At 36.6% G+C, this 26,037-nt stretch overlaps 1 protein-coding gene and 1 pseudogene across 1 annotated transcript; both read left to right on the top strand.

Annotated features, from left to right (window-relative positions):
* Nucleotides 1-385: 385 nt before the first annotated feature.
* On the top strand, nucleotides 386-2,055 carry LOC145032882 (UDP-glycosyltransferase 76B1-like). The gene is made up of 2 exons (XM_078981840.1): nucleotides 386-989; nucleotides 1,059-2,055. Exons 1-2 carry the CDS (start codon nucleotides 476-478, stop codon nucleotides 1,931-1,933), a joined length of 1,389 nt encoding a protein of 462 aa, XP_078837966.1. The 5' UTR covers nucleotides 386-475; the 3' UTR covers nucleotides 1,934-2,055.
* Nucleotides 2,056-16,136: 14,081 nt separating this feature from the next.
* On the top strand, nucleotides 16,137-18,401 carry LOC145029362 (UDP-glycosyltransferase 76B1-like; annotated as a pseudogene).
* Nucleotides 18,402-26,037: the final 7,636 nt, after the last annotated feature.

Here is a 26,037-nt window from a genome sequence, read left to right as displayed (position 1 = left end):
AACACATCTCCAACCCCACTATCATCACCTTACCTAATCTATCCCACAATTTTTTCTTATTTAAATAATATCTTTTTTAGGTAAGATATGGACCAAACGCGTAACAAAAACAAATAGTAGGAACCTTCCGAGTTAAAAAAAAAATAAGTTAAGGACCAAACGATCAAATAACCCCAAACCATATGGACCATTCGTCTAATTTACTCAAATTAAATTCTAGAATCTTTCGATTAGTCTAAGAAAAAAATATCTTTCCAATTTGGAATATTGACTTTACTTCCATTTTGGCTACCAAAGACTTGCATATCTTATTAATTTAAGAAAGGCACTTGATAAGAAAAAACAAAAATGAAATCACTAAATTAAACATGCATTCATATAACCAAGGACTACAACTACAAATTTTTCTACCAATAGCAATAAATAAAGACTTAAATCGTGTTGTTGTAGCACGAAAATCTTCCAAGTCTTACACATGGAGACCCATGGAAGAGATACCATCCTCATTTCGACACAATCAACGGCAACTCGCCGGAGAATAATATTGTTTCCCCTACCATTCCAAGGTCACATCAATCCCATGCTTCAGTTAGCAAACATTCTTCACAACCAAGGTTTTGACATAACCATCATACACACCGAATACAACTCCCCCATTCATTCCAACCATCCTCACTTCACCTTTAAGTCTATCTCGGATCGATTCTTTGAGTTGGAAACTAAGGCAGACGCCGGCGTCATCCTCCAGTATCTTAACAGAAGCTGTGAAGATCCATTTCGGGATTGTTTGACTGGGTTATTGGTAGAATATGGTGAGGGATCGGTTTCTTGTCTAATAACAGATGCCGGATTCCACTTCACGCAAGCCGTGGCGGATTCCGTTAAGCTCCCTCGGATGGTGCTCCGGACAAGCAGTCTGGGTTGCGTCCTTGCTTATGTCGCTTTACCCTTTTCCTCTGAAAGTGGTTATTTTAACCTTACAAAAGAAGGTTTGGTTCCTGGTTAATTTAACCTTCATGCAATTTATAATTTCCTAACTTTTGAAGGAATGTTTCCAGATTCAAATTATGAGACATCGGTGCCGGAATTTCCACTTATGAAAGTCAAGGACATCGTAAAGATGACCAACAACCCAGAATCTATGGGAGAATTTGTCTCCGACATGCTTCACCAGATGAAGGCATCATCAGGGATCATTTGGAACACCTTCCAAGAACTCGAAGAACCTGCACTAGAAACCATCTCCCATGATTTTTCAATTCCGAGCTTTACCTTAGGCCCTTTCCACAAGTACTTCCCGGCGTCCTCAAGCAGCTTGATCGAACAAGACCGAAGCGTTCTCTCATGGCTAGACAACCAAGCCCCTAAGTCTGTGATATACATAAGTTTTGGGAGTGTTGCACTTATAACCGAGTCAGAGTTTCAAGAAGTGGCCCATGGGCTGGCGAATATCGGCTTACCATTTTTGTGGGTGGTTAGACCAGGGATAGTTCCTGGTTCACAATGGCTTGAAGCACTGCCAGAAAAGTTCCTAGAAAGCGTGGGTGATGGGGGACGTATAGTGAAATGGGCTCCTCAACAAGACGTGCTAGCTCATCCAGCAACCGGGTGTTTTTGGACTCATTGTGGATGGAATTCAACGTTGGAGAGCATATGTGAAGGAGTTCCTATGGTTTGTTCACCTTGTTTTGTCGACCAACCAGTAAATGCAAGATATGTTAGTGATGTATGGAAGATTGGTGTTTTGTTGGAGGATGGGTTTGACAGGGTGGGGATTGAAAGGGCGATTAAAAGAGTAATGGTGGAAAAAGAAGGAGAAGAAATCCGAGAGAGAATAACTAGTCTTAAGGAAAAGGTCAATCTCTCTCTTGAAGAAGGTGGGTCGTCTCACCAGTCATTGAAGGGATTAGTAGATTATATTTTATCTTTTTGATCCATAAAAAACCACATGCAATATAATTCCATGTATTCTAAACCAAATAAACTTTGTTACAGCATTGAAGTATTTTATGTTGCAAACTTATCATTGAATTGGCAAGAGATTTATTGTCGAAATTTATATTTGATCTATTTTTTTAATGTGTATTATAACCTAGAGGTGGGATAAAATTTCGCTCCAATGAGGTCTTAGTGGGTGTTTGGGATTGTTTTTTTACAAAAAGATTTTTTTATTTTAATTTTTAAGGAGGCAAAAGACAAAAATCAAAATGTCATTTTAAAGTGAAAAATTCTTTTACAGTTACAAAAAGACTTCTTTATTTTAATTTTTAAGGAGTCAAAATGCCTAATATTTTTTATTTTTGAGGGTAATTTACCTCGTAAGTAGGCAAAAGTCACAAAAAATCATGATTTCTTGTCTTTTGAAAACCATCAATTCCTTTTTGCTAAAAAGTTAATTTCAAAAGGCATTTTGCAAGTGTCAAACATCTTTTAGAATTTTTTTACTTTTTGAAAAAATCAAAAGTCAAAAAGTCACTTAAAAAGAATCTCAAACACCCCCTTAATCGGTTATAACTTAGGGCATCCACAATAGAGTTCAATGCATTGTCACGTCATCTTTCTATAATCCTTACAACAATATAATATTACAAAATGTAATTTGTAGTATATTTAAAAATTAAAAACTTTTTTTTCATTGAAGAATTCAATGACCATTAAACTCCAAATTCATTGAATGCTAAGGTAGCATCTCATATTAATAGAGTTTTATCCATTGAATGACATCTAGATTTTGTCATCTCGTTCTAACATTCTCTATATTTATAGTTATTTGTGCCGAAAACTATTATACAAATAAAAGCTACAACTTTCGGTTCCAGCTACTTTTGTCAAACATCTACTATCTATAACTTTTATTTTATTTTTTCTACCATTATCAACAACTCAACAAAACATATGTGTAACACCATGTTCGGGATCATTTTGTAATTCAGGATCGTGGGTCGGAAATTGATTGTGTAAAGGCTTTAGGCCTTAAGGAATAGATGTTTAGACCTTTTAGAATGAGGTAATGATGGTTATGATATCTAAACCTTTGAATTGTGTTTTGGAATCAAAGGGTAAAACGGGAAAAGTCATAGGTCGGGTAACGGGTTCTTGCATGAAATATGGATTTTTGTTCGAGAAGTTTTTAGTCCAAGATATTTAGATAATATTGTAGAGATCCTCAATGCCTTATTCCCGTTTGAAGTTTGATTGGTCTTGGGTTATGCCAAGTATGATGGGCGTACGTTAGGAGTACAGAGGGGCGTACGTTGGGCGTGCTGAGGCACCCTAAGTACGACGGGCGTACACGATTAATGTCCAATCTCTATTTTCGTGTTTTGAGCCCTATTTAAGTTCCTTAACTCCCCCAAACCCACTCCATTCTCAGCCTCCACCACTCCAACACCCCTTCCATGAAACCCTAACCCTAGTTGAGCATTATGTGCTAAAAGAAGGTGCGTTTAAGTGCTTTGGGGTATGCATGGTGCACCTTGGAGAAAAAGGAACTTCTTTGAGAAGTGTTAGTTGCTTTGGAGCTTGTAGATCTGAACTTTGTTCACCTTGATCTATCTTCTAGAGGTATAAAGCTTGAATCTTGATGATGCATTTGTTAGATCTAGCTAGTTTTGGATGTGGTGATCTTTTGGTCATTTTAGTGCATGGAGTTAAAATCTTGAAAGTTTGTGACTTTGTAATGGATAAAGTTGGAAACTTTATCCATCTAAACATAGTTTTGATTCAGATATGAAAATTTGAGACTTGTACTTAATGGATTAAATTGAAAAAGATGAACTTTTGGGTCCCTTTGAGACTTAAAGACTAGATCTTGTTTGTTGGGACCATTCTCATGGATAAAGTTAGAAACTTTATCCAATATAAAGCTATTATGAACTATAAAAATATGATCTTGGCCCTTCTATCCCTTCCATGCAAGAGTTGTGATGTCTTGTTGGGTTAAGAACTTAGGGTTTTGGACATTAAGAACTTTATAGCCATGCAAAGCCATAAAGTTGGAAACTTTATGACTTAGGACATCATTTTGGGATTAGGTATGAGTTTTGGATGTAAGAACTTGATGAAATAAGCTCTTAATGGAGTTTTGGGACTAGGTTGCATACGCTAGGCATACCTAGTGGTACGGTGCACGTACGCGATCAGCACCCCACTTTTGGTCAACATTATAGTACGTTGGGCATACTCTCTTGGTACACAGGGCGTACTCTGTTGGGAAGAAATATTGACTTTTGGACCTTGACCATTGACTTTGACTTGGACCAGGGTTGACCAAGTTTGACCTAAGGGCATTTTGGGTAATTTGATTTATAGTTTCAGATTTGGGTTCCTCTTTAGGTGACCAGTAGAGATAACTTTTAGAGCATTGATCAGTTGTAACGTCCCAAAAATACGAGCCAAAAATTTCATTTTTAAAACAGCAAAACATTAGAAATAAAACATTCACCGATCATATCATTTCATAAAAGATGTGCGTGTCTGGAAACCAGTTTATAAAAACATAACAATGTCAGAGTACAAATCCCCAGGAAGATCTCATAGTGCGGAATACAAAGCGTGTGTGTGATGTACCGCTATCGTGCCAGCTCCTTCCCCTTCGAAGAAGAGTTACCTGAAACCAAAACTGAAAACTGTAAGCACGAAGCTTAGTGAGTTCCTGTTGGATTAGTGTCTAAGTTCATAACTATTTTGGTATGTACTTGACCCGATGGTGCATGGTCCTTTTGGGTTGCCTTCACCAAAGCAACTTGATTGGAGAAATGAATAAAGAGAGAGAGGATAATATGATTTATTAATATGTTATAAGAATAATATATTAAAGGAGAAATCATATTTGTTTAATTAATATTGGTCAATAATTAATTAAGAATTAGTTTTGTGATCAAATGTAATTAATTAAACTAGAGGGGCTGAATTGTAATTATGTGATAGTTACAAAATAAGGTAAGGATTACCTTATATATATGGTGAACGAATTTGAGGTGTAAATCCCTTAGAATTCGAGTATGATAAGGATTCAAGGATTATCTTATTGGTTGCTTAATGGATAATCAACTAGATAAGGATAATGACTGAAACCCTATCTCTACACCTATATAAACACCCCTAGGGCCATGAATTCGTGTATCCCTTCCCAAGAGGTCCTAGATACGAATTCTAACCTCTCACCTCTCTCCTTATACCTTCTCCACTTGCTTATGGTGTTTGTGAGCCATTAGAGGAGTGACACTTGTGACTCTAAGCCTTCCAAAGTCAATACAAGGAGATTTGGGATTGTTATTACTACATAACAATCAAGGTATGTTCTTAAACCTAATTACATGTTAATATGATTACTTGTATGCTAGAATTAGGGTTTATAGTCTTGGATTCAAAGCATGTACAATAGAGAAACCTAGATCCAAGCAGTAGGGTTTGTATGAGCACATAGGATGTCTTATGACCAAAAACCCAACAGTGGTATCAGAGACTTGATTGGTTTCTATTGTATTGATGCATATTTGATCGTAATAAGCACTGAAAATCGATTTTTTTGAGTTTTAAAGGTTTGACTCGCCGAGTCACTTGGTGAACTCGCCGAGTCAGCTGTACTCGACGAGTCCAAGCCCAGACTCGACGAGTCAAAGTGTCTGACAGCTCGTTTTCGCGATTTTCTTCCTGTTTTGGCTTTGGATAATTACCATAAACTTGTTTTTGTGATAAAATCCGAATTTTTTCATTATCCTTACCTAAATAGAAGATAATTGTCAAATTTTAGATAATCACTTGTTTTATTAGATAAAGTTTGATTATTTGTAATTTAGATTTGAATTATCTTGTGAAATAGTTTCAATTAATCCCTTTAGGTTTTATAGTTTAAATTTGAACCCCAAAAGTTTTGTTGTTTTGAAATTTAAATAGTTAAAACCCTAATGTTTTGAAAAAGGTTTCAAAACTTGCCCTCAAGTTTTGGAATTTAAAGGTTGATTAAAAGGTTAATTAGAAATGTTAAATTCTAAAACTCTAGTAATGTTTTGAAAAGTTCAAATCACCCCTTTATGGTTTTATTAATTAATTAAGGAGTATAATTAAAAGAGGTTTAATAAATCCATAAAAGTTTAGGTTAACAATTTAATTGAATTAAAAGTGTAATTATTAAAGTTAACCACATAGTATTTTAAAAGTATAAAATACACCCTATACTATATATAAGATTAAAAGTCTAACATTATATATATGTATGAGTAAAAGTCAGTCTTACCGTTAGTAGGCCTCATTCACGAAGCTGGTCTATAAGGGGTGTTTAAGGAAATTGCCTATAAAATGGCGATTGAATGGGTATCCACTCTTACCCACCGCACTCTTGACTAGTGGAGGGTCGTTAGCCGAACGGGTAGGATAGGACGAAACCTTCCATTATAAGTATAATGAAATACAAAGTAACTAAATGTTTCGCAAATTCCCAATCTTAGTTACTTAGGCAAAAGTGAATTGATGCAATTCCATGAAATTACACTTTGTGCCCTTGCGAAGACGTTAGTGGAGCGTGTGTGGTTTACCGGTACACTAAATGGTTCTAAGCAAAGGTAGCAAAGGGTGACTCAATGTTTGTCATAGTTCGGTGGAGCGTGTGTGGTTTACCGGCACATCGAATAGGTGATTGTAACATGTGAGGGCACCATGTAGTTTGCATGGTTATTCACACCCGCTTTGTGATCCTCGGCATCCCAGTCACAAACAAGAGGGGCATATCGAGATTTAAACATGCCATTGAAATGTTCAATGAATCTCAAAGGATCTAGGAGTTTTCATAGATTTAAAACTGAAATTTCTTTTTCGTTTCTCATGGTGAAAACTAGTGAATCGTCATTCACTTACCTTCAAATGTTCTGCGATTTGGGTTACGGCATCCCTCTCCCGAGTTGTAGGATATTGTGTTGGGTCCTAGCCTTGGAATTTCATTTGGGTGATTTACCAAGGACTCAATCAATCAACTAACTTGAATTCGTTTTTCTCCCGATGTCAAAGTTCGACAACTATGGTCTTCTCAAATCCCGTGGAACAAGCATTCCACATGAAGATGATATTCCACGATTCGATCGAGGAACAAGAAATCATGCTTCACTTCCTCCTCCTCCTCCAATTATTCTCCCTAACCCACAAGATTGTAAAATTGAAAAGTTCAATATCACTCAAGCCCTTTTGGCAAGTAAACATAAAGAAGGAAAGTCGGTGTGTGCACACGTCCTAGGGATGAAGTCGCACATTGATAGACTAAGAATGATAGGATCCATTGTCGGTTTAAGAGATGGCTGTTGATTGGGTTCTTCAGTCACTTCCTAACTCATATAGTGAGTTCGTAAGAGAGTACTATATGATGAACCGCGACGTGACCCTTATAGATCTCACCTATATGCTTATTGCTGCTGAATCAGCAATGGTTTGGCGCAATAGAAAAGCAAAGTTGATTGGTGAATCTGCCTTCGAGACCTCTGTGGATATAGACAATGGCAATGAAAGACATGCAATGATCGAAAAGTTTGATCATAAGAGAAAGGCGATGTCTGAAGTAGTTCCATGTGTTGTTCCAAAAAGAGTCAATTTGCTTTTATTGCCAAGAGAAGGGGCATTAGAGACGAAGCTGCCCTATTTACCTAAGAGATCTAAGAGATGGGAGAGTCGAAACGTATGGCTCTAATTTAGGTAAAATCCATTGACTAACTCTTTTAAGCTTCATTCTAGGTTCTGAATACATAATGTGATAAGATTACAATTGATGTTTAGAAGGATCAAAGAAAAGAAAAGAAGCTTAAGGGAAGAAGTGAGCAGAATCTAACCGTGAAGGAATGGATTTCGATTGCGTTTCTCGAAGATTAGATTCTTGAGCTACTACTTAGAGTTAGAATTAGATTGCTAAGAAAGATGTATTCGCATAAGTTTTTCTATGAGTTGCATTGTGAAGGACAAATTTTTCCGCAATAAAATAAATTTTGATTTTAAATTTTATTTATTTATCCTTACAATGGCGTGTATGAAAAAAATTGATGTTAAAATTATTAGCAATAATGGATTTGTTTCTTATTGTGTTATGGAAAGTCAAGAATTTACCAAATAGGGAGAGTTTCTCATCGCCCAAGTTTCAATTGGATAGAAACTTGGAATCATGCAACTTGGTTGCATGATGAATGAGAAATTTCATATTTGATAATTAGACTAATTCGTTGACAAAGTGTCAAGTGAAGGACTAGAAGATCGAGTACACAAAGTTGTGTGTTGATCAAGTTCACCATAAGAGTAACAAAGATATTCGTCATCATTTACTAAAGGTTTAGTAAATATGATTATACTTACAAGATTAAGTGTAATTTTGAATTGATTAAAGGGTTTAGATCAATAGCAAAACGAATAAGAAGAATCAAATAGGCAGAAAGATAAGAGTTTCTCCATTCTAAGAAGAAGGGAGAGTAGCTTTTATGCTTTATGATAGGTCTTAATGATTAAGAACCATATCTCAATTGATCCTCTAAATGAGTCTTGGTACAATTGTATGTCCAAGAAGAGGAATCAAAGATTGATGAAATGGTCAAATCAAGAAGACAATCATACTTTGTTCCAATAACAAGTCTTAAAGTTAAGATTGTGACAATGAGTAAAAAGTATTAAAGGTTTATAACATTCATCAAATGTGGAAAGTTGTGATGTCTTGGATAAGACAAAGACCAACTATGACCAATTTATGAAGTGTTTTGATACAAGCTACACTAACTCTTGAAAATTTGTTTGTCAAGAAATGTTTATTGACAAAAGAATCTTATATGTCAAGGAGTCAGTGGGAGTCTTAATGGTCTCGAAAAGTTTCAAGAACAAATCAAATAAACCTTATCGATCATCACTAGCACACGAGTTGAGGTTTACAACCTATCATGAAGACATTATTTTGTTTCTGTGCCAATCCAATCGAGTTAATTATGCATGTGAGTCCTATGAGTTCTCATTTGAATGCGTAAAACGCAAGGACCTTGATCAATGAAAGGTACATTGAAAGGAAAAAGGTAAGATGCTTAACTACTTGGAAGACGTGGTGGGCAGCTGTGCTACCATAAGGCAAGAAATCAAGATTAAGAAAGTTCGATCCATAAGAGTTTGAATTTGTCGTAAACTTTGGTTTTAACAAATTCGCATGGATAGGAACACATACACCGTTTAAATCTAAGTGTCATAAGATTTCCTCCTTCATGAAAATGATTGTGAGAAAATGCTTTCACTAAGAAAGATTTTAAAAGATAGTGATTGTAAAATTGCATTCTCAAATTCGATCATGGTTACGGCATCCCTTTCCATAATTTGAATTGTGAGGTTTGGCAATTAGTCTTAATTGTTAAGACACACATATGAACTATCTAAGGCAAAAAGTGTATAAGTTCAAGAAGCCTTGATAAAAGATTATCAAAGCACTAAGTATTAGAAACATGAACTTAAGAAATTCAATAAGTATTGTTTTTCTGAAAGTTAAGATGTTTATGAATACATGTCGAAGCTAGTGAGAGCATAAGTGTTATGTTTTATAATAATCATCATGATAGTGGGAGCATAAATGTTATGATTGTATGATTATTAAGGCACGTATTGCATAGTTGGCAATATTAATTATAGAAAACAAGAGTCATACTTTGCAAAGTTGTAAGAGTTGAAAGGTTGTTTTGCTATAATTAAGGGAGAGAATATTATGCTTCATTTCAAATCTAAAGGATTAGATTGCGAAATGTTGATAAATTTAGTCAAAGGTACATAGTGTGTTCTTAAAATTTCGATTGTGATTACGGCATTCCTCTTCGCAATTCGAATTTTGAGAACATAGCAAATAAAACATTATGCGTCGTGTCCCATACGCTTCGGGTATAGGATCGATTGCGAATGCTTTAATGTTTGACCATTCTAAAATTTTCCAAATGTATAGTGCATTTAGAGGGAAAAGGGACTAGAATTGGTTTTGACTAAAATAATTAAACAACTATCAAAGGACAATCCAAAGTTCGACGAGGATTGGTTGCTTGCGAGTAGTTGGAAGTATAGTATTGGAAATTATGGAAGTGTTTCCATATTGGATGGACGATATCGACATCATTACGAATAGATAAGATTCTATTAAGAATGAGTTGTCATATAGAAAATATGGAAGTGTGTCCATGTTGGGAAGTAAAATCTATGTCTAGATTAGAAACTTTATGCGAAAGGATGTTCAAAGGAATGTACTTTGAGTGAGAGACATCATATCTAAGGAATTGTCTTGTAACAATCTCCGATAGAGGAATTTGTAATATCATTGGCAATAGTCTTTGAGACTTTGGTGCAGTGACATTACAAAAGGATCGTTGCATAAAGTGTTAGAATCTAGTATATTCTATAAGTAACAAGAATTTGATATTCTTACACTTAAGAAAATGGATTTGGTGTTGTAAAATGAGAATGATTGGAAATGTGTTCAATTTGTCTATTTCGCAAAAGTAAGAACCATAGGTAAACATTGTGTGCATACTAGGAGCATGGGACAAGTGTTGGAATTAAAATGCGAAGTTGATTACCCGAAACGACAAATAATGAGTAATCGATATGGTGATAAATAAAACGTGTTTTGTATATACTCAAAGGTTTGAGGCCATATGGGATTAGTATTATTCTTGTGTTTCACTTTGCATGTTTTGACTTCCAGAATAATTGAGTTTATTAAGAATAATCGAATTATTCAAACGGGCCACAGTCGTTCATATGTTGGAAGTAGATATGAATGAAGACTGTCGTGAATTGGTGTGTGGATTGTCTAGAAGAGTATTAGACATAAGCAAATGTTTGCTGCAACGTTCATGAGTGCTTATGAATATGATTTGAGCATTGGATTAAACCCACGCTCACTTGGATCACTCCATGAATTGTATTACGAGTGATTGGTGAGACGATAACATCTTATATTCTTGAAACCGAGATGTGTGAGTTGTATCTTGCGAATCGGTTGCACATTGATAATGTGTAAACGCACCAGTAACTTGGTGTTATAAAACATATTGTTGTGTGTAATTCGGTGAGTGAGTGCAAGCGAGCATTGTATCAAATTTTATCCGTTCCTTTTATCCAAAGTAGGATAAAAGCGATATCTTTGGGCCCCTCGATGGTTTAGTGATGACATACGTAAATGCTCGGCCGGGCTAGGGCTAATTTGATTTGTTCAATTAGTATGTTGTCATAAATCGGAAATCGAGAAGTAGTACAAAGAGAATGATTTGAAATCATATCTCATATGATATCTAGAATGGAGGAATATATGATCCCTTATCTAAGGACACGCGTATCTGATATGATCAGAGTTGACAGCGGCTTTGGAAAGCTACGATTGCAGATCAGGATCTGAAGTCATATGCAGAATAGTTGTTAGACTTATCCAAGTGGGAGACTGTTGGATTAGTGTCTAAGTCCATAACTATTTTGGTATGTACTTGACCCAATGGTGCATGGTCCTTTTGGGTTGCCTTCACCAAAGCAACTTGATTGGAGAAATGAATAAAGAGAGAGAGGATAATATGATTTATTAATATGTTATAAGAATAATATATTAAAGGAGAAATCATATTTGTTTAATTAATATTGGTCAATAATTAATTAAGAATTAGTTTTGTGATCAAATGTAATTAATTAAACTAGAGGGGCTGAATTGTAATTATGTGATAGTTACAAAATAAGGTAAGGATTACCTTATATATATGGTGAACGAATTTGAGGTGTAAATCCCTTAGAATTTGAGTATGATAAGGATTCAAGGATTATCTTATTGGTTGCTTAATGGATAATCAACTAGATAAGGATAATGACTGAAACCCTATCTCTACACCTATATAAACACCCCTAGGGCCATGAATTCGTGTATCCCTTCCCAAGAGGTCCTAGATACGAATTCTAACCTCTCACCTCTCTCCTTATACCTTCTCCACTTGCTTATGGTGTTTGTGAGCCATTAGAGGAGTGACACTTGTGACTCTAAGCCTTCCAAAGTCAATACAAGGAGATTTGGGATTGTTATTACTACATAACAATCAAGGTATGTTCTTAAACCTAATTACATGTTAATATGATTACTTGTATGCTAGAATTAGGGTTTATAGTCTTGGATTCAAAGCATGTACAATAGAGAAACCTAGATCCAAGCATTAGGGTTTGTATGAGCACATAGGATGTCTTATGACCAAAAACCCAACAGTTCCCCCATCATACCACATACCATACAATCACATATCATACATATGGTCGGGCAATTCTGGGGTGCCCGACTTACCCGGTACGGCTATTCTGGGGTGCCGACCTACCCGTGTCAAGCCGTTCTGGGGTGCTGACTATCCATGTCAAGCCATTCTGGGGTGCTAACTATCCATCGGCCCTAACAACCGCTCCTCGGGGACTATTTCACCCCTTACTGCTACTATCACATATATCATAACATAACATATTATCAGACATATCTGGGGTGCCTGAACTACCCTTCGGTCCTATCAACCGAACTCGGGGATTGGTCCCCTCCTACTACCTCTATCGCATATAACATAACAAGCCAGCATGCAAACATATCATCACGTACTGTCAGACGTATCTGGGGTGTCTGACTACCTTTTGGTCCTAACAACCAAACTCTACTACTATCACATACAACATATCATGCTAGGCATATAACATATCAGGTAGTAGCAAACCTAGATGATATCACAAAGACAATCATCTATCATACATCTCCTACTGGTGGGCCGGTATTGTAGCCTTAGACCCACCACTACTGGAAGGTAACTCACCTCGTAGTAGCTGCTGATATGTGTGGGAATGGTCTGTCTGGTGCTACTGCTACGGAAATCCTCTGGCTGTACTTCCCACCAAACACTTAGTCAATTACTGCTAACCCTCCTCAGGGTAAATTGTCCATTTACCCTTAACAATCAATGAGTCAAGACACAATCAACTGCCAGTTGACCAGACTCGCCGAGTTGGCTTGCCAACTCGCCGAGTCCCTTTCTCTATACCCAAGTCCAATAGTCCTTCATCCTACTTGCCGAGTTGTATGAACAACTCGTCGAGTTCGCCTTCATCCGAAGAACACTTTAAGCTGTGACTCGCCGAGTTGTATGAACAACTCGCCGAGTTGTTCTTGAGACAAGAAGATTGCCATGAACTCGCCTAGTGACTTCATGAGTGAGTCTGGCTTCCAACCCACTGAGTCATTCCCTATGACTCACTACTCCAACCCGCAAACACGAAAAGTGGAAAAACCCGGGGACTCGCGACCAGACTCGCCGAGTCAGATGAACGACTCACCGAGTCTGCCTCATGCAAAAACTATACACGCGATTTTGCTTGAATCCAGCCCATGCCATTCATAGATCTGGGTTCCTAGGGCCTTGTTTACACGTAAAGTTTCCAACTTTACGTGTAGATAATCACCATTGAAGGTTTTAGGACTCAAAGTGCACCAAAAGGGGTAGATCTAGGACTTTCATGCAATATGACTCCATAAAGGCAGTAGATCCAAGCTCCAGGGACTAAATCATGCCTAGATCTAAAGGCTAACAACTTATTACAACCCATAAAGCACAAACAAACTTGGGGAATGGCTCAAGAAGGACTTTCATGAAGCTATTAGGGACTACAAGCTTGAAAACAGAGGGGAAACGAGCTATACCTCAAGGAAAACGTTGAGATGTCACAAAGATGCTTGGCCTCCTTCTCCTCTTCTTGATCTACTCTTCTTTCTCCTCAAAAACTTCAAGAACACACCAAAATACTTCAATCTCACAAGGAATAAGGGTAAAAACGATGTTGGTAGCTCTGAGAGTGAATGGGGGCGAGCTTGGGGCGGAAATGAGGGTTTAAATAGGGTGCAAACCCTTGAAATTTAGGGTTTCATCAAACATCGGTGACTCACCGAGTCCAGAATATGGACTCGCTGAGTCGCCAACTTAAATGTACCCCCGAACCGCGTCCCTACTCGGCGAGTCGAACCTACAACTCGCTGAGTCCAAGGCTAAAATGACAAATACTTAGATAAATTTTACGTACCAGGAACCAGGTGCTACAATCTTCATCATGAGAAATGTAGACGGGCAAAGATCACCGGTGGTGGTGGACTTTCTATATCATAGATAATGTTAGGACAAAAAGTAGTAGCTGAAATCTACAAATTTAGTATAGCTAAAGGGGGGTGGGGGAGGAGTGATAATTGATCAGTAGTTATTTGGTAAATAAATATTTTTTTAGTAATGTTGAAAATAAATACATAATTTATAGTAAATCAATATTTTTATATTAATTTGTTAACAAATTTTCAACTAAAACAACCATATGGGTTTTAATGCCATCATCAAAATAGTTTTTAATTTTTAAAATTTTTTACTTGATTGATAATCCAAGTATTTACATAATTTTGGTTGTCATATTAACTTGACTATATTTTGAAATGTCATTTTACAATTTAAAATGTCATATGTTTCTATACAAATCATTATTTTTAAGTTATATGTTAATCATTATTATAATTATATATGAATATTACTAATTTTTTAGTTTACTTTATCAACAAATTTTTTATTATTTTATATACAATCAACTTTCTAAATATCATCAAAACATTATACATATTAATGTTAAATAAACCGTTGTTTGAATTAATAGTTTTTTCTTGATTAATGATTTCGATTATAATCTAGAAGTATCAATGTATATATTATTTGATTTTAATTCAATTTGTGAATTTGTGTGTATTCCAATTAAAGGAGCTACCAATCCTCCTTGGTCTTACTTTGAAATTATTAAATTTATTTTTAAATTTTACTTTATCATTTGTCATTATTTATCAAACAAAAAACATGAATGCTACTTATGCTAAAGAGGAGAAAAAATAATAAGTTATATATTGATAATAGAAAATCCAAAAAAAATGTCTATCGCATCATCATCTCAAAGTATATCTACTGCAATGACAGTTCTTACGAAAGTTGTTTATTTCTTAGGGATCATTTTATTCATACATTTTTAATTATATGTCCTCTTATCTAGAATTCAAAATATACATTGATTAAAATTGTTAATTTTAGATACAGTTGATAGACTTACAAATAAAACATTTAATATCATGTATAAAGAAGTTTTAGAAATTTATAAATAATTTATAAAATTTTATTCTTTATATAATCTTTTATTTATTATTAGTAAATGGCCATTCATTCGTCATTTTAATTTGTAAATTGTTTGTGTTCATGTATTTTCTTATATTACATTAATTTTTAATTTGTCATATAACAATGTTATTATCATTGATTGATTATGCTTCTTTTTTTCACTCTATTGAAATTTATATTGCATTTTATAGAATCATAAGTTTACAAAATATCTACAAACACAAAACGATGATCTCATATTAATTATTACAACCAATGTGTTTTCATATTACAACTTTCTTCCTAACTCCAAAATGTTTTAGTTATCATCATGCAATGAATGAAAAGACAAATGAGCAACAAGTTGCGCTGTTAAACCCTTTTGTATTGTAAAACCAATTCTTTTGAAGACTACATCCATAGATCTAGGGGATATAACATGACCATGCATGATCCGTTGTAGTCTACTAAAAAGCTCCACCGCATCCGGCGCAAGTAAACTAAACGTATCAAATGCAAATGGTACAAACGCTTGTTAGTTTTCCATGCACGGTTTCTCATATTTATTTTATTACACCCAATGTGTTGTTCTAGTTTGAATTAAACATTATAACATGGAGAAAATATTTATCTTTATAAATTAATACTTTTTTTATTTTATTGTCTGTCATTACCTACCAATTTAATTATAATTTTTTTTATTTTATTGTTCTGTCATTACCTTACAGTTTAATTATAATTATTTTTTTTGTGTCACGGGTTATAATTTAGCAGTAAAAAAATAGTAATTTCAGCAACCCACTCATGGTGTGCATCGTGCCAACGTCAACGTTGTGATAATGCTTGGGATCTGAATTTCGATTCTTATATTTGTTTTATCAACACAATCCGATGTCAAGTGACCAGAGTAATCATCCATATACTCAGCAGTCAGTAACCACTACAAGTCTACAAGTCTTGCCTTGCTCCCTGAACATGGAGACCAACTGAAGCGATACCAATCTTCGATGGCCAAAATCGACCTCAATTCGCCGGAGAAATAGAATCATATTGTTTCCCCTACCATTCCAAGGCCATATCAATCCCATGCTTCAGTTAGCAAACATTCTTCACACCCAAGGTTTTGAAATAACCATCATACACACCGAATACAACTCCCCCAATCATTCCAACTATCCTCACTTCATCTTCAAGTCCATCCGGGACCGATTTTTCGAGATTGAACACCAGTTAACGAAGGAAGACGCCAGCTTTTTCGTTATATACCTTAACAGAAGCTGTGAAGAGTCGTTTCGGGATTGTCTGACTAGGTTATTGGCGGAAGATGATGAGGGGTCGATTTCCTGTCTAATCTCATATGCCCTATTCTACTTCACGCAAGCCGTGGCAGATTCCCTTAACCTCCCTCGATTGGCGCTTCGGACAACCAGTCTTGCTTCCGCCATTGCTTATGGCGCTTTACCCTTTGCCTCTGAAATTGGTTGTTTTAATCTTACAAAAGGTCAGTAAGTTTTTCTTCTTCTTCTTCCAGGTTCATTTATCCCATCATCCTTATAAACTAGCCGTATAACTTGCTCTGCTTCTTCTGGGTTTTCGTTCAACATTAATCTTCTGCACTCGAATATTTAGGTACTAATTAACTGTGCTGGTTGTTTCGTTTAGATTTTTGTTTCGGAGGATTCTTAATATAACTTCTGAACCGACGTTTCCATATTCAAATTATGAAGCACCGGTGCCGGAATTTCCACTTATGAAGGTCAAAGACGTCGTAAAGATGACAACCAATCCATAAGGTATGGGGATATTTGTCACCAACATGCTTAAACAGATGAAGGCATCATCAGGGATCATCTGGAACACCTTCAAAGAACTTGAACAACCTTCACTAGAGACCATTCGCCAAGAATTTTCAGTTCCGAGCTTCACTTTAGGCCCATTCCACAAGTACTTCCCGGCATCCTCAAGCAGCTTGATCGAACAAGACCGAACTGTTCTCTCATGGCTAGACACCCAAGCCCCAAAATCTGTGATATACGTAAGCTTTGGGAGCGCTTGTCACGAGATGACTCTTTTAGACTAGTCAATACCGTGTGCCACTTAGTGCTTCTTCGACTAAGTCAGGCTTGGAACGCTTCCTTTACGATGTACTAACGACTATGATAGCAAGAGATGCGATAAGGAATGCTACGAAGTAAGAAACGAAGCTTATATATAAGACCCGACTACTTTACAAGGCAAATTTTCAATGATTCCTACAAATGAGACATCCTTCCTATTTATAGGCACCTTACACCTCCTCAAATGGAAGTTTCTAGGTCCCGATCTTTCTTGACTAATCTAGATTCTTCTTATTATTTACATGGCCTTTACATGACTCTAGAAAATGGTATACTTGTCTACGATGCTCTAGAAGGTTCTAGGTTGTTCCGACATTATCCATATTGCTCTTGTATGATCTAGCATATTCTAGATCATTCCAAAGTCTTCCAGGTCGTTCTAACTTCGTCTAGCGTCCTCTTGATTATTCCAGATCGTTCTCCTTTGTTCCACGGACATCTACAATATTCTAGCATCTTCCAGGGTCTCATAGAGCATTCATGATCTCTCCGGAGACTTCTCGAATATACTTGATCGTTCCGGAGTTCTCTAGATGATCGTGGAATTTTCCAAAAACTTGGTTCGTGACAGCTGCACGTATTACCGAATCAGCATTTCAAGAATTGGCCCATGGATTGACAAATACGGGTTTACCATTCTTGTGGGTGATTAGACTAGGGTTAATTCCTGGCCGTTCAAAATGGCTGGAGTGTTTGCCGGAAAAGTTCCTAGAAAGATTGGGTGATGGCGGACGTATAGTAAAATGGGCTCCTCAAGAAGACGTGTTAGCTCATCCAGCAACCGGGTGTTTTTGGACTCATTGTGGATGGAATTCAACGTTGGAGAGCATATATGAAGGAGTTCCTATGGTGTGCTCACCTTGTTTTGTCGACCAACCAGTAAATGCAAGATATGTGAGCGATGTATGGAAGATTGGTGTTTTGTTGGAGGATGGGTTTGACAGGGTGGGGATTGAAAGGGCGATTAAAAGAGTAATGATGGAAAAAGAAGGAGAAGAAATCCGAGAGAGAATAACTACTCTTAAGGAGAAGTTAAATCTTTCTCTTGAAGAAGGTGGGTCGTCTCATCAGTCATTGAAGGGATTAGTGGATTATATTTTATCCTTTTGATCCATAAAAAACCACGTGCAGTATAATTCCATGTATTATATAGTCCAATTCCATGTGTTATACAGTCCACATTAATAAACTTTGTTACAACATGAAATTTGAAGTATTTTATATTTCAAACTTTATCATTAAATTGGCAAAGTGATTTGGTGTCCAGCTTTTATGAGAAGTTTTGTGGATCTATTTAATCTTTATATCCTTTATTAATATGGCGTGTATCTATTAAGTCTCCTAAGCTTTTGTCATTTGTTTGAACTTACGTCACCCTCACATATATATATATATATATATATATATATATATATATATATATATATATATATATATATATATATATATATATATATATATATATATATATATATATAGAGAGAGAGAGAGAGAGAGAGAGAGAGAAAGAGAGTTAACATCAAATAAGAAGGAAAATTTTAGTAAGAAGGTAACAAATTTTTTATATGCATATTTTCTTAGCAAAAAAATATAATGAATCATTAGATGATTCAAAAGTAAGATGATTTACAAGACAAAATTCCGAAAAAAAAAACACCTTTATGATTCATTTTTAGGTAAATAAAAAAAATCATTTTTATAACAATTTTAGAGAATATCAACAAAATCATCATAAAAATAAATCATCGAAATATTTTTTCGGGATTTTTTTGGGTGAATCATCATCTTATTATTGATTCATTTAGTGATTCATTTGTTTTGTTCGCCAAAAAAATAAGTTGAAAAAACAAATTTCTTACATTCCTACCAAAAAAAATTTCTAACCGGATCTATTATATATATATATATATATATATATATATATATATATATATATATATATATATATATATATATATAGTAAGTGAATGCCCTCACTTTGCGCGAGAATAGAATTATATAGTTACAATAATAACTTTTACCAAATTATTATTTAATATTTCTACTTTGAAACAGAATGTTAGTAGTAAAGCAAACATATAGTTACCATATTAGTTTTATTAAACATTATAGTTTAATTTTTAAATCATTGTAATATATACATTTATTTGATAATTTTATAAACCGTTTAAAATTGTGTAAATTATATATCAAATTAATGATAATATAACGGTTAACAAAACGTATGAACAAAAATATGAACTGCAACTTTTAGTAACATAAAAATAGAAAAACATATATTATAACATTTGTATTATATATATATATATATATATATATATATATATATATATATATATATATATATATATATATACACAACGAATAATAAAAAATATGAAAAATAAACACTATAACTTTTAATAAAATAAAAACACTAAAATATCTATTATAACATTTATATTAACTCTTTATATTTAAATCACAAATCTCTTCAAATACATTAATGTTTTTAATGAGCAAAACTTTATAACCTTATAAAAGAAACAAAAATAAAAAATTATTAGTGATTACTAATTAATAATCATAAGTTAAAAACTCTTGAGTTGTAACTAATAAATATACATAAATTAGAAAACTCTTGAGTTGTAATATGAGTTTCAAATTAATACGGTACTTGGAAATGTATATTTATTATTATTATTATTATTATTATTATTATTATTATTATTATTATTATTATATTAGTCTAAATAATTGATTTTGATGCATCATTTTAATCCCTTCAATTATTCAACATAAAGATGTTTAATTATAAATTTAGAACATACATAGGTACATATACATTTTAAACAAATCACATATAATATATATATATATATATATATATATATATTTGTAAATGTTATATATAATTCTTATCGTAGTAATATGAATAAATTACTTTCATATGAAGAACATATCATGATAAGTCTATTATAATTACATATCAAATGTTCAAAATTATGTAATCTTTTAAATATTGTCTTTTAGATATGATCAAAATTATCTTATCTTTTAAATATTGTCTTTTAAATATGTTGTGTAGGATAACCCAATAAAAAAATAATATGAAATAAACATAATCAAAATAGAAAAAACTACAATCAAATAAATAAGAGCATTGGGTGGTTGAATATATAAATAAAGATGTTACATAAATATACATTTAAATCAAAAGAAAAAACTAACATTCATCAACTTTGCTCAAACAAAAAAACCTATATCCATTTTATGAATCTTCTTTCTTCATTTAACACCATTCAACCATAGAAACTTGATTATAATTCTTCACTAACCTGTAATCATAATATTTTTCTTGAAAAAGAAGAATCAGAAAAATATTCCTAGCAAAACATTGATGTTTGGAGAGTCATATTCAAGATTAAGTAATACAAACAAATCATATATAAAGATTAAATGAAAAACTGAATATAAAGAAATAATAGAAAAAGTTTCATTTGTTTTGGTTGAACGAAACAAAATCATATTACAATTACCATCGATGCGATATAACCCATTTCTTCAAATCGTCATATTTGGATCGTGAATGCTTCAACTATATGAAAACTTTTGAATCACAATATCTTCAAATCCTTCTTACATGTAAGATTTTATATAACACAAAAGACACAAAAGATTAGCCTTTTTATAATAAACTTTTCACTAAATGCTAATTAAACATAATATAAGTTATCAAACTTTTGAGTGTTAAATCATAATTAAGAAAACTTTTGAGTTGCATTAAGTATGTATGATATATATATATATATATATATATATATATAGAGAGAGAGAGAGAGAGATAGATAGATAGATAGATAGAGAGAGAGAGAGAGAGCTAGGTTCATTTGTTTAAACTAATTATTGTGTTATTGTAGGCATAAATGTGGGTTAATCAAAATTAAATAAAAAATTAAATAATTAAATAAATAAATAAGTGTAATTTAGTAATTTGTTTACTAACTTTCAAAAGTAATCCCTATAATCATGGGATAATTGTTGGTCTTCCTCACCTTAAAACCTAAATAAATGAGCTGGTCTTCCTCACCTTCTCATTGCCGCCTGACCTTCGCCAAAAATCAGCCCCTTCTCTCTTCCTCCAAATCGATCAGAACTCCAAACTTGGAATCAACGACCTTGGTTGGATCCAATCCCAATCCGACTCATGGATAATCGATGCCCTAATGGGACCATCAATCCTCACTCTCCTCAACATCCCCAACGGACATTGCTTCTTCAAATACGATGCATCGCCAGCGATCCCTGACCGAATCCCGATGAGTTCTTCGATGAGTTCTGCGACGAGGATGAAGAGGAATCAAATGGGCCACTGCCAGCACCGAGTTCTGCCCATATTTCCCCTTTTCCTTCTCCTTTGCCTTTGACGCGATTTCTTCCAGCAGCTCCTCCCCCTTCGACCAACGTCTCCATCCAACGCCGCCTTGTTTGAGCTCCAGCTTTTTCCAGCTGTAAGAACAACCCTCTCTTTTTCGTCATTTTTTTGTTCGAATTGCCACCGGTTATCTTATCATCTTCACTTGTTCGATTGAACAACTTTTGTTTTAGATTTTAGATGACTGATCGTTTACCAGTTATTAGCTTCTTTTTTTTGTGTTTTCTTAATCACAAATTTGATCAATTAGTCCTTTACCTATGGTTAGGAATGGAATGCACTGCTGTACAAATCCACATACTTCAGATTAAACACTGTGAAGACTTTATTTGATGATAAATTAACATGCATCAACTTAAAGTGTAAATTAAATTTGTTGGTTTTTGTTTGCTCATTTGATTTATAGGTGATGTATGTACTGCAAATGTCCAACAAGGCCTTTCTTCATGTTGTTTAAAGTTTGTAAAAGTTCAAGTCACCCTTTGTTATTGCTCTTGATGATGCTTTGTAATTGCTCTATTGTAACGATCCAATTTTTACGTCCGAAAATTTCATTTTAAAATATTACTTTAGAAAACATTAATAAATAAAAACATTGTTTGATCACACCATAACACATCGCAACCATGTTCCAAAAGGTCAAACCATACATCCCATCAAAATATCAGAGTACAATCCCAGTAAATCTCGTAAATGCGGAAACCGAAGAGTGTGTGTATGACGTGCCGCTACCGCGCCGGCTCCTTCCCCTTCGATGCAGAGGTACCTGAAAACAAAACTGTAAACGTAAGCACAAAGCTTAGTGAGTTCCCCCAACGTACCACATACCATACAAACACATAACATACGTACTGCCAGGCTATTCTGGGGTGCCTGACTACCCGGTACGGCCATTCTGGGGTGCCGACCTACCCATATGGCCATTCTGGGGTGCTGACTACCCATGTCAAGCCATTCTGGGGTGCTGACTACCCATCGGTCCTAACAACCGATCCTCGGGGACTGGTCCCCTCCCGCTACCTCTATCGCATAACATAACAGACCAACATACAAGCATACCATCACATACAGTCAGATAATTCTGGGGTGTCTGACTACCCTGCGGTCCTAACAACCGAACTCTACTACTATTGCATATAACGTATCATGATAGCATATAACATAAGATATAATAGCAAACCTAGATGATTTCACAAAGATAATCATCTATCATACGTCTCCTACTGGTGAGTCGGCATTGTGGCCTTAGACCCACCGCTACTGGAAGGTAACTCACCTCAAAGTAGCTGCTGAACTGATCGGGAACTAACTGACTGCTGCTGCTCCGGGAGTCCTCCGGCTGCAATTCCCACAACATACTCAATCAAACACTGCTAACTGTCCTTTAGGTAAAATGACCATTTTACCCCCGGTCTAGCTCTAAGTCAAAGCTAGAGTCAACTTTCAGTTGACCCGACTCGCCGAGTGGATCTCCACTCGCCGAGTCCCTAGCAACTATTGTCCTGGGTCCCTGGTTCTACCCGTCGAGTTGGGCTATGACTCGACGAGTTCATCTTCTAACTGTCATTCAACTCCTTCATCCTACTCGCCGAGTTGTATGAACAACTCGTCGAGTTCATCTTTATCCGAAGAACACTTTTATGCTAAGACTCGCCGAGTTGTATGAACAACTCGCCGAGTCTGCTCTTAATCTATGAAGATTGCCTTGGACTCGCCGAGTCAGGGCATTGACTCGCCGAGTCCTAACATGGGTGAGTTCAGCTCCCAACTCACCGAGTCACCCCCTGTGACTCACGGCTCAACTCGATACATCATGAAGGGACCAAATCGGTGACTCGCGACCAGACTCGCCGAGTCGCCAATACGACTCGCCGAGTCGCCGCCATGCATCCACCAAATACACCGATTTACTCGATTCCAGTCCATGCCATTCATAGATCTGGACTTCTAGGACACAAATCACACGTAAAGTTTCCAACTTTACGTGTGGATATTCACTAATGTGGATTTTAGGGTGCAAAATGCCTCAAAGGGGTAGATCTAGGATGAACAAGCCACATGGGGCCATAAAGCTAACAGATCTGAGCTCCTGGAGCTCAATCTTGCCTAGATCTAAAGGTTAATCCACTTATTACGAATCATTAAGCACAAACAAGCTTGAAGAATTGCTCAAGAGTGTCCCAAATGAAATCCTAAGCATAGAAACAGGGGGAAAACGAGATATACCTCAAGGAAAATGTTGAAATGACACAAAGATGGCTGATCTCCTTCTCCTCTTCTTGATCTACTCCTCTTTCTCCTCAAAACCTTCAAGAACACACCAAGAACACTTCAATCTCTCAAAGAAATAAGGGAAAACGATGTTGGGGGAGTTCTGGGGGTGAATGGGGACGAGTTGGGGCGGAATGAGGGTTTAAATAGGGTGCAAACCCTTGAAACTTAGGGTTTCATCCAGCAGCGGTGACTCGCCGAGTCCATGATATGGACTCGCCGAGTCGCCCACTTAAAACGTGTCCTGAGTCTCGTCCCTACTCGGCGAGTCGGACCTTATGACTCGTCGAGTCCAAGGCTAAAATAGGGCAATGCTCAAATAAAATTCAAATACCGGAAACCAGGTGCTACAAATCTCCCCCACTTATTTTAGACTTCGTCCTCGAAGTCTGCTGCCCGATCCTGAAACAGCTCGGGGTAATGCTCCATCATCTCGTCCATCGGTTCCCAAGTCCATTCCGAACCCTTGCGGTGCTGCCATTGCACCTTTACTAGTTCTACCCTCTTGTTTCTCAACGTCTTGGTCTTTCTGTCAAGTATTGCGACTGGGCGCTCAATGTAATTCAAGTTGTCATCAACCTGAATATCCTCCAACGGTACTACTGCTGAATCGTCCACCAGGCACTTCCGCAGCTGCGAAACATGGAAGGTGCTGTGGATCTGACTGAGCTCGGCTGGCAGATCCAGCCTATACGCCACCTTGCCCACCCGGGCTGCAACCCTGAACGACCCGATGAACCTTGGGCCCAACTTGCCCCGCTTCCAGAATCGAATGACACCTTTCCAAGGCGACACTTTCAGGAGGACCATATCCCCGACTTGGAACTCCAAGTCGGATCGACGTCTATCGGCGTAGCTTTTCTGCCGACTCTGTGCAATCTGAAGTCTGCTCCGAACCTGCTGGATTTTCTCGGTCATCTCTAGCACCACCTCGGTACTTCCCATGACTCTCTGGCCAACCTCCCCCCAACATATCGGGGTTCTGCACTTCCGTCCATACAACATCTCGAACGGGGGTCGGTCGATACTCGCGTGATAGCTGTTGTTGTAGGAGAACTCGGCCAAGGGAAGATAGGTATCCCAGCTACCACCGAAATCCAACACACACGCCCGCAACATGTCCTCCAAAGTCTGGATGGTCCGCTCACTCTGACCATCTGTCTGCGGGTGAAAGGCGGTGCTGAAATGTAGACGAGTGCCCAACTCGTCATGAAATTTCTTCCAGAATCTGGAAGTAAAACGCACATCCCTGTCCGAGATTACCGATACTGGCACCCTATGCCGTGCCACAATCTCCCTGATATAGATGTCGGCCAATTTTTCGGCCGATATGCTCTCCTGAATCGAAATAAAGTGAGCACTCTTGGTCAATCTATCCACGATGACCCAAATCGAATCCACTCCCCGTGCGGTCCTGGGAAGCTTTGTGATAAAATCCATCGTGATATCTTCCCATTTCCACAGTGGAATGTCCAACGGCTGCATCTTGCCATGCGGCCTCTGATGTTCGGCCTTGACCTTCCTGCAGGTCAAGCACCGCTCGACGTACCATGCCACATCCCGCTTCATGCAAGGCCACCAATAATCCGGACGAAGATCCCTATACATCTTCGTCGCCCCGGGATGAATAGAAAAGCGGGACTTGTGCGCCTCCTCCATCAGAATCTGACGCACGCCACCATGATACGGCACCCACACCCTACGGTGTAATGTCAAAAGTCCTCTGCCATCATAATCAAAGGAGGAATCCTGACCCACTACACGCTCGCTCTTCCGATGCTCCTCCTTGATAGCCTCCTGTTGAGCCTCCCGAATCTGCTCCAACAGGGGAGTCACCACCGTCATCCTCAAACAGACGTCCCTGATCGGCACCGTCTTGCGGCTAAGCGCATCGGCCACCACATTGGCCTTCCCCGGGTGGTAAAGGATCTCGCAATCATAATCCTTCACCACGTCCAACCATCACCGCTGCCTCATATTCAGATTCGGCTGGTCCATGAGGTACCTCAAACTCTTGTGGTCCGTGTAGATGGTACACCGAACCCCGTAGAGGTAATGCCGCCAAATCTTGAGG

This window comes from Lactuca saligna, chromosome 2 (genome assembly GCF_052625555.1).
Source record: "Lactuca saligna cultivar CGN05327 chromosome 2, ASM5262555v1, whole genome shotgun sequence".
NCBI classification, from domain to species: Eukaryota; Viridiplantae; Streptophyta; class Magnoliopsida; order Asterales; family Asteraceae; genus Lactuca; species Lactuca saligna.
This window is presented reverse-complemented; position numbering and strand designations above follow the sequence as displayed.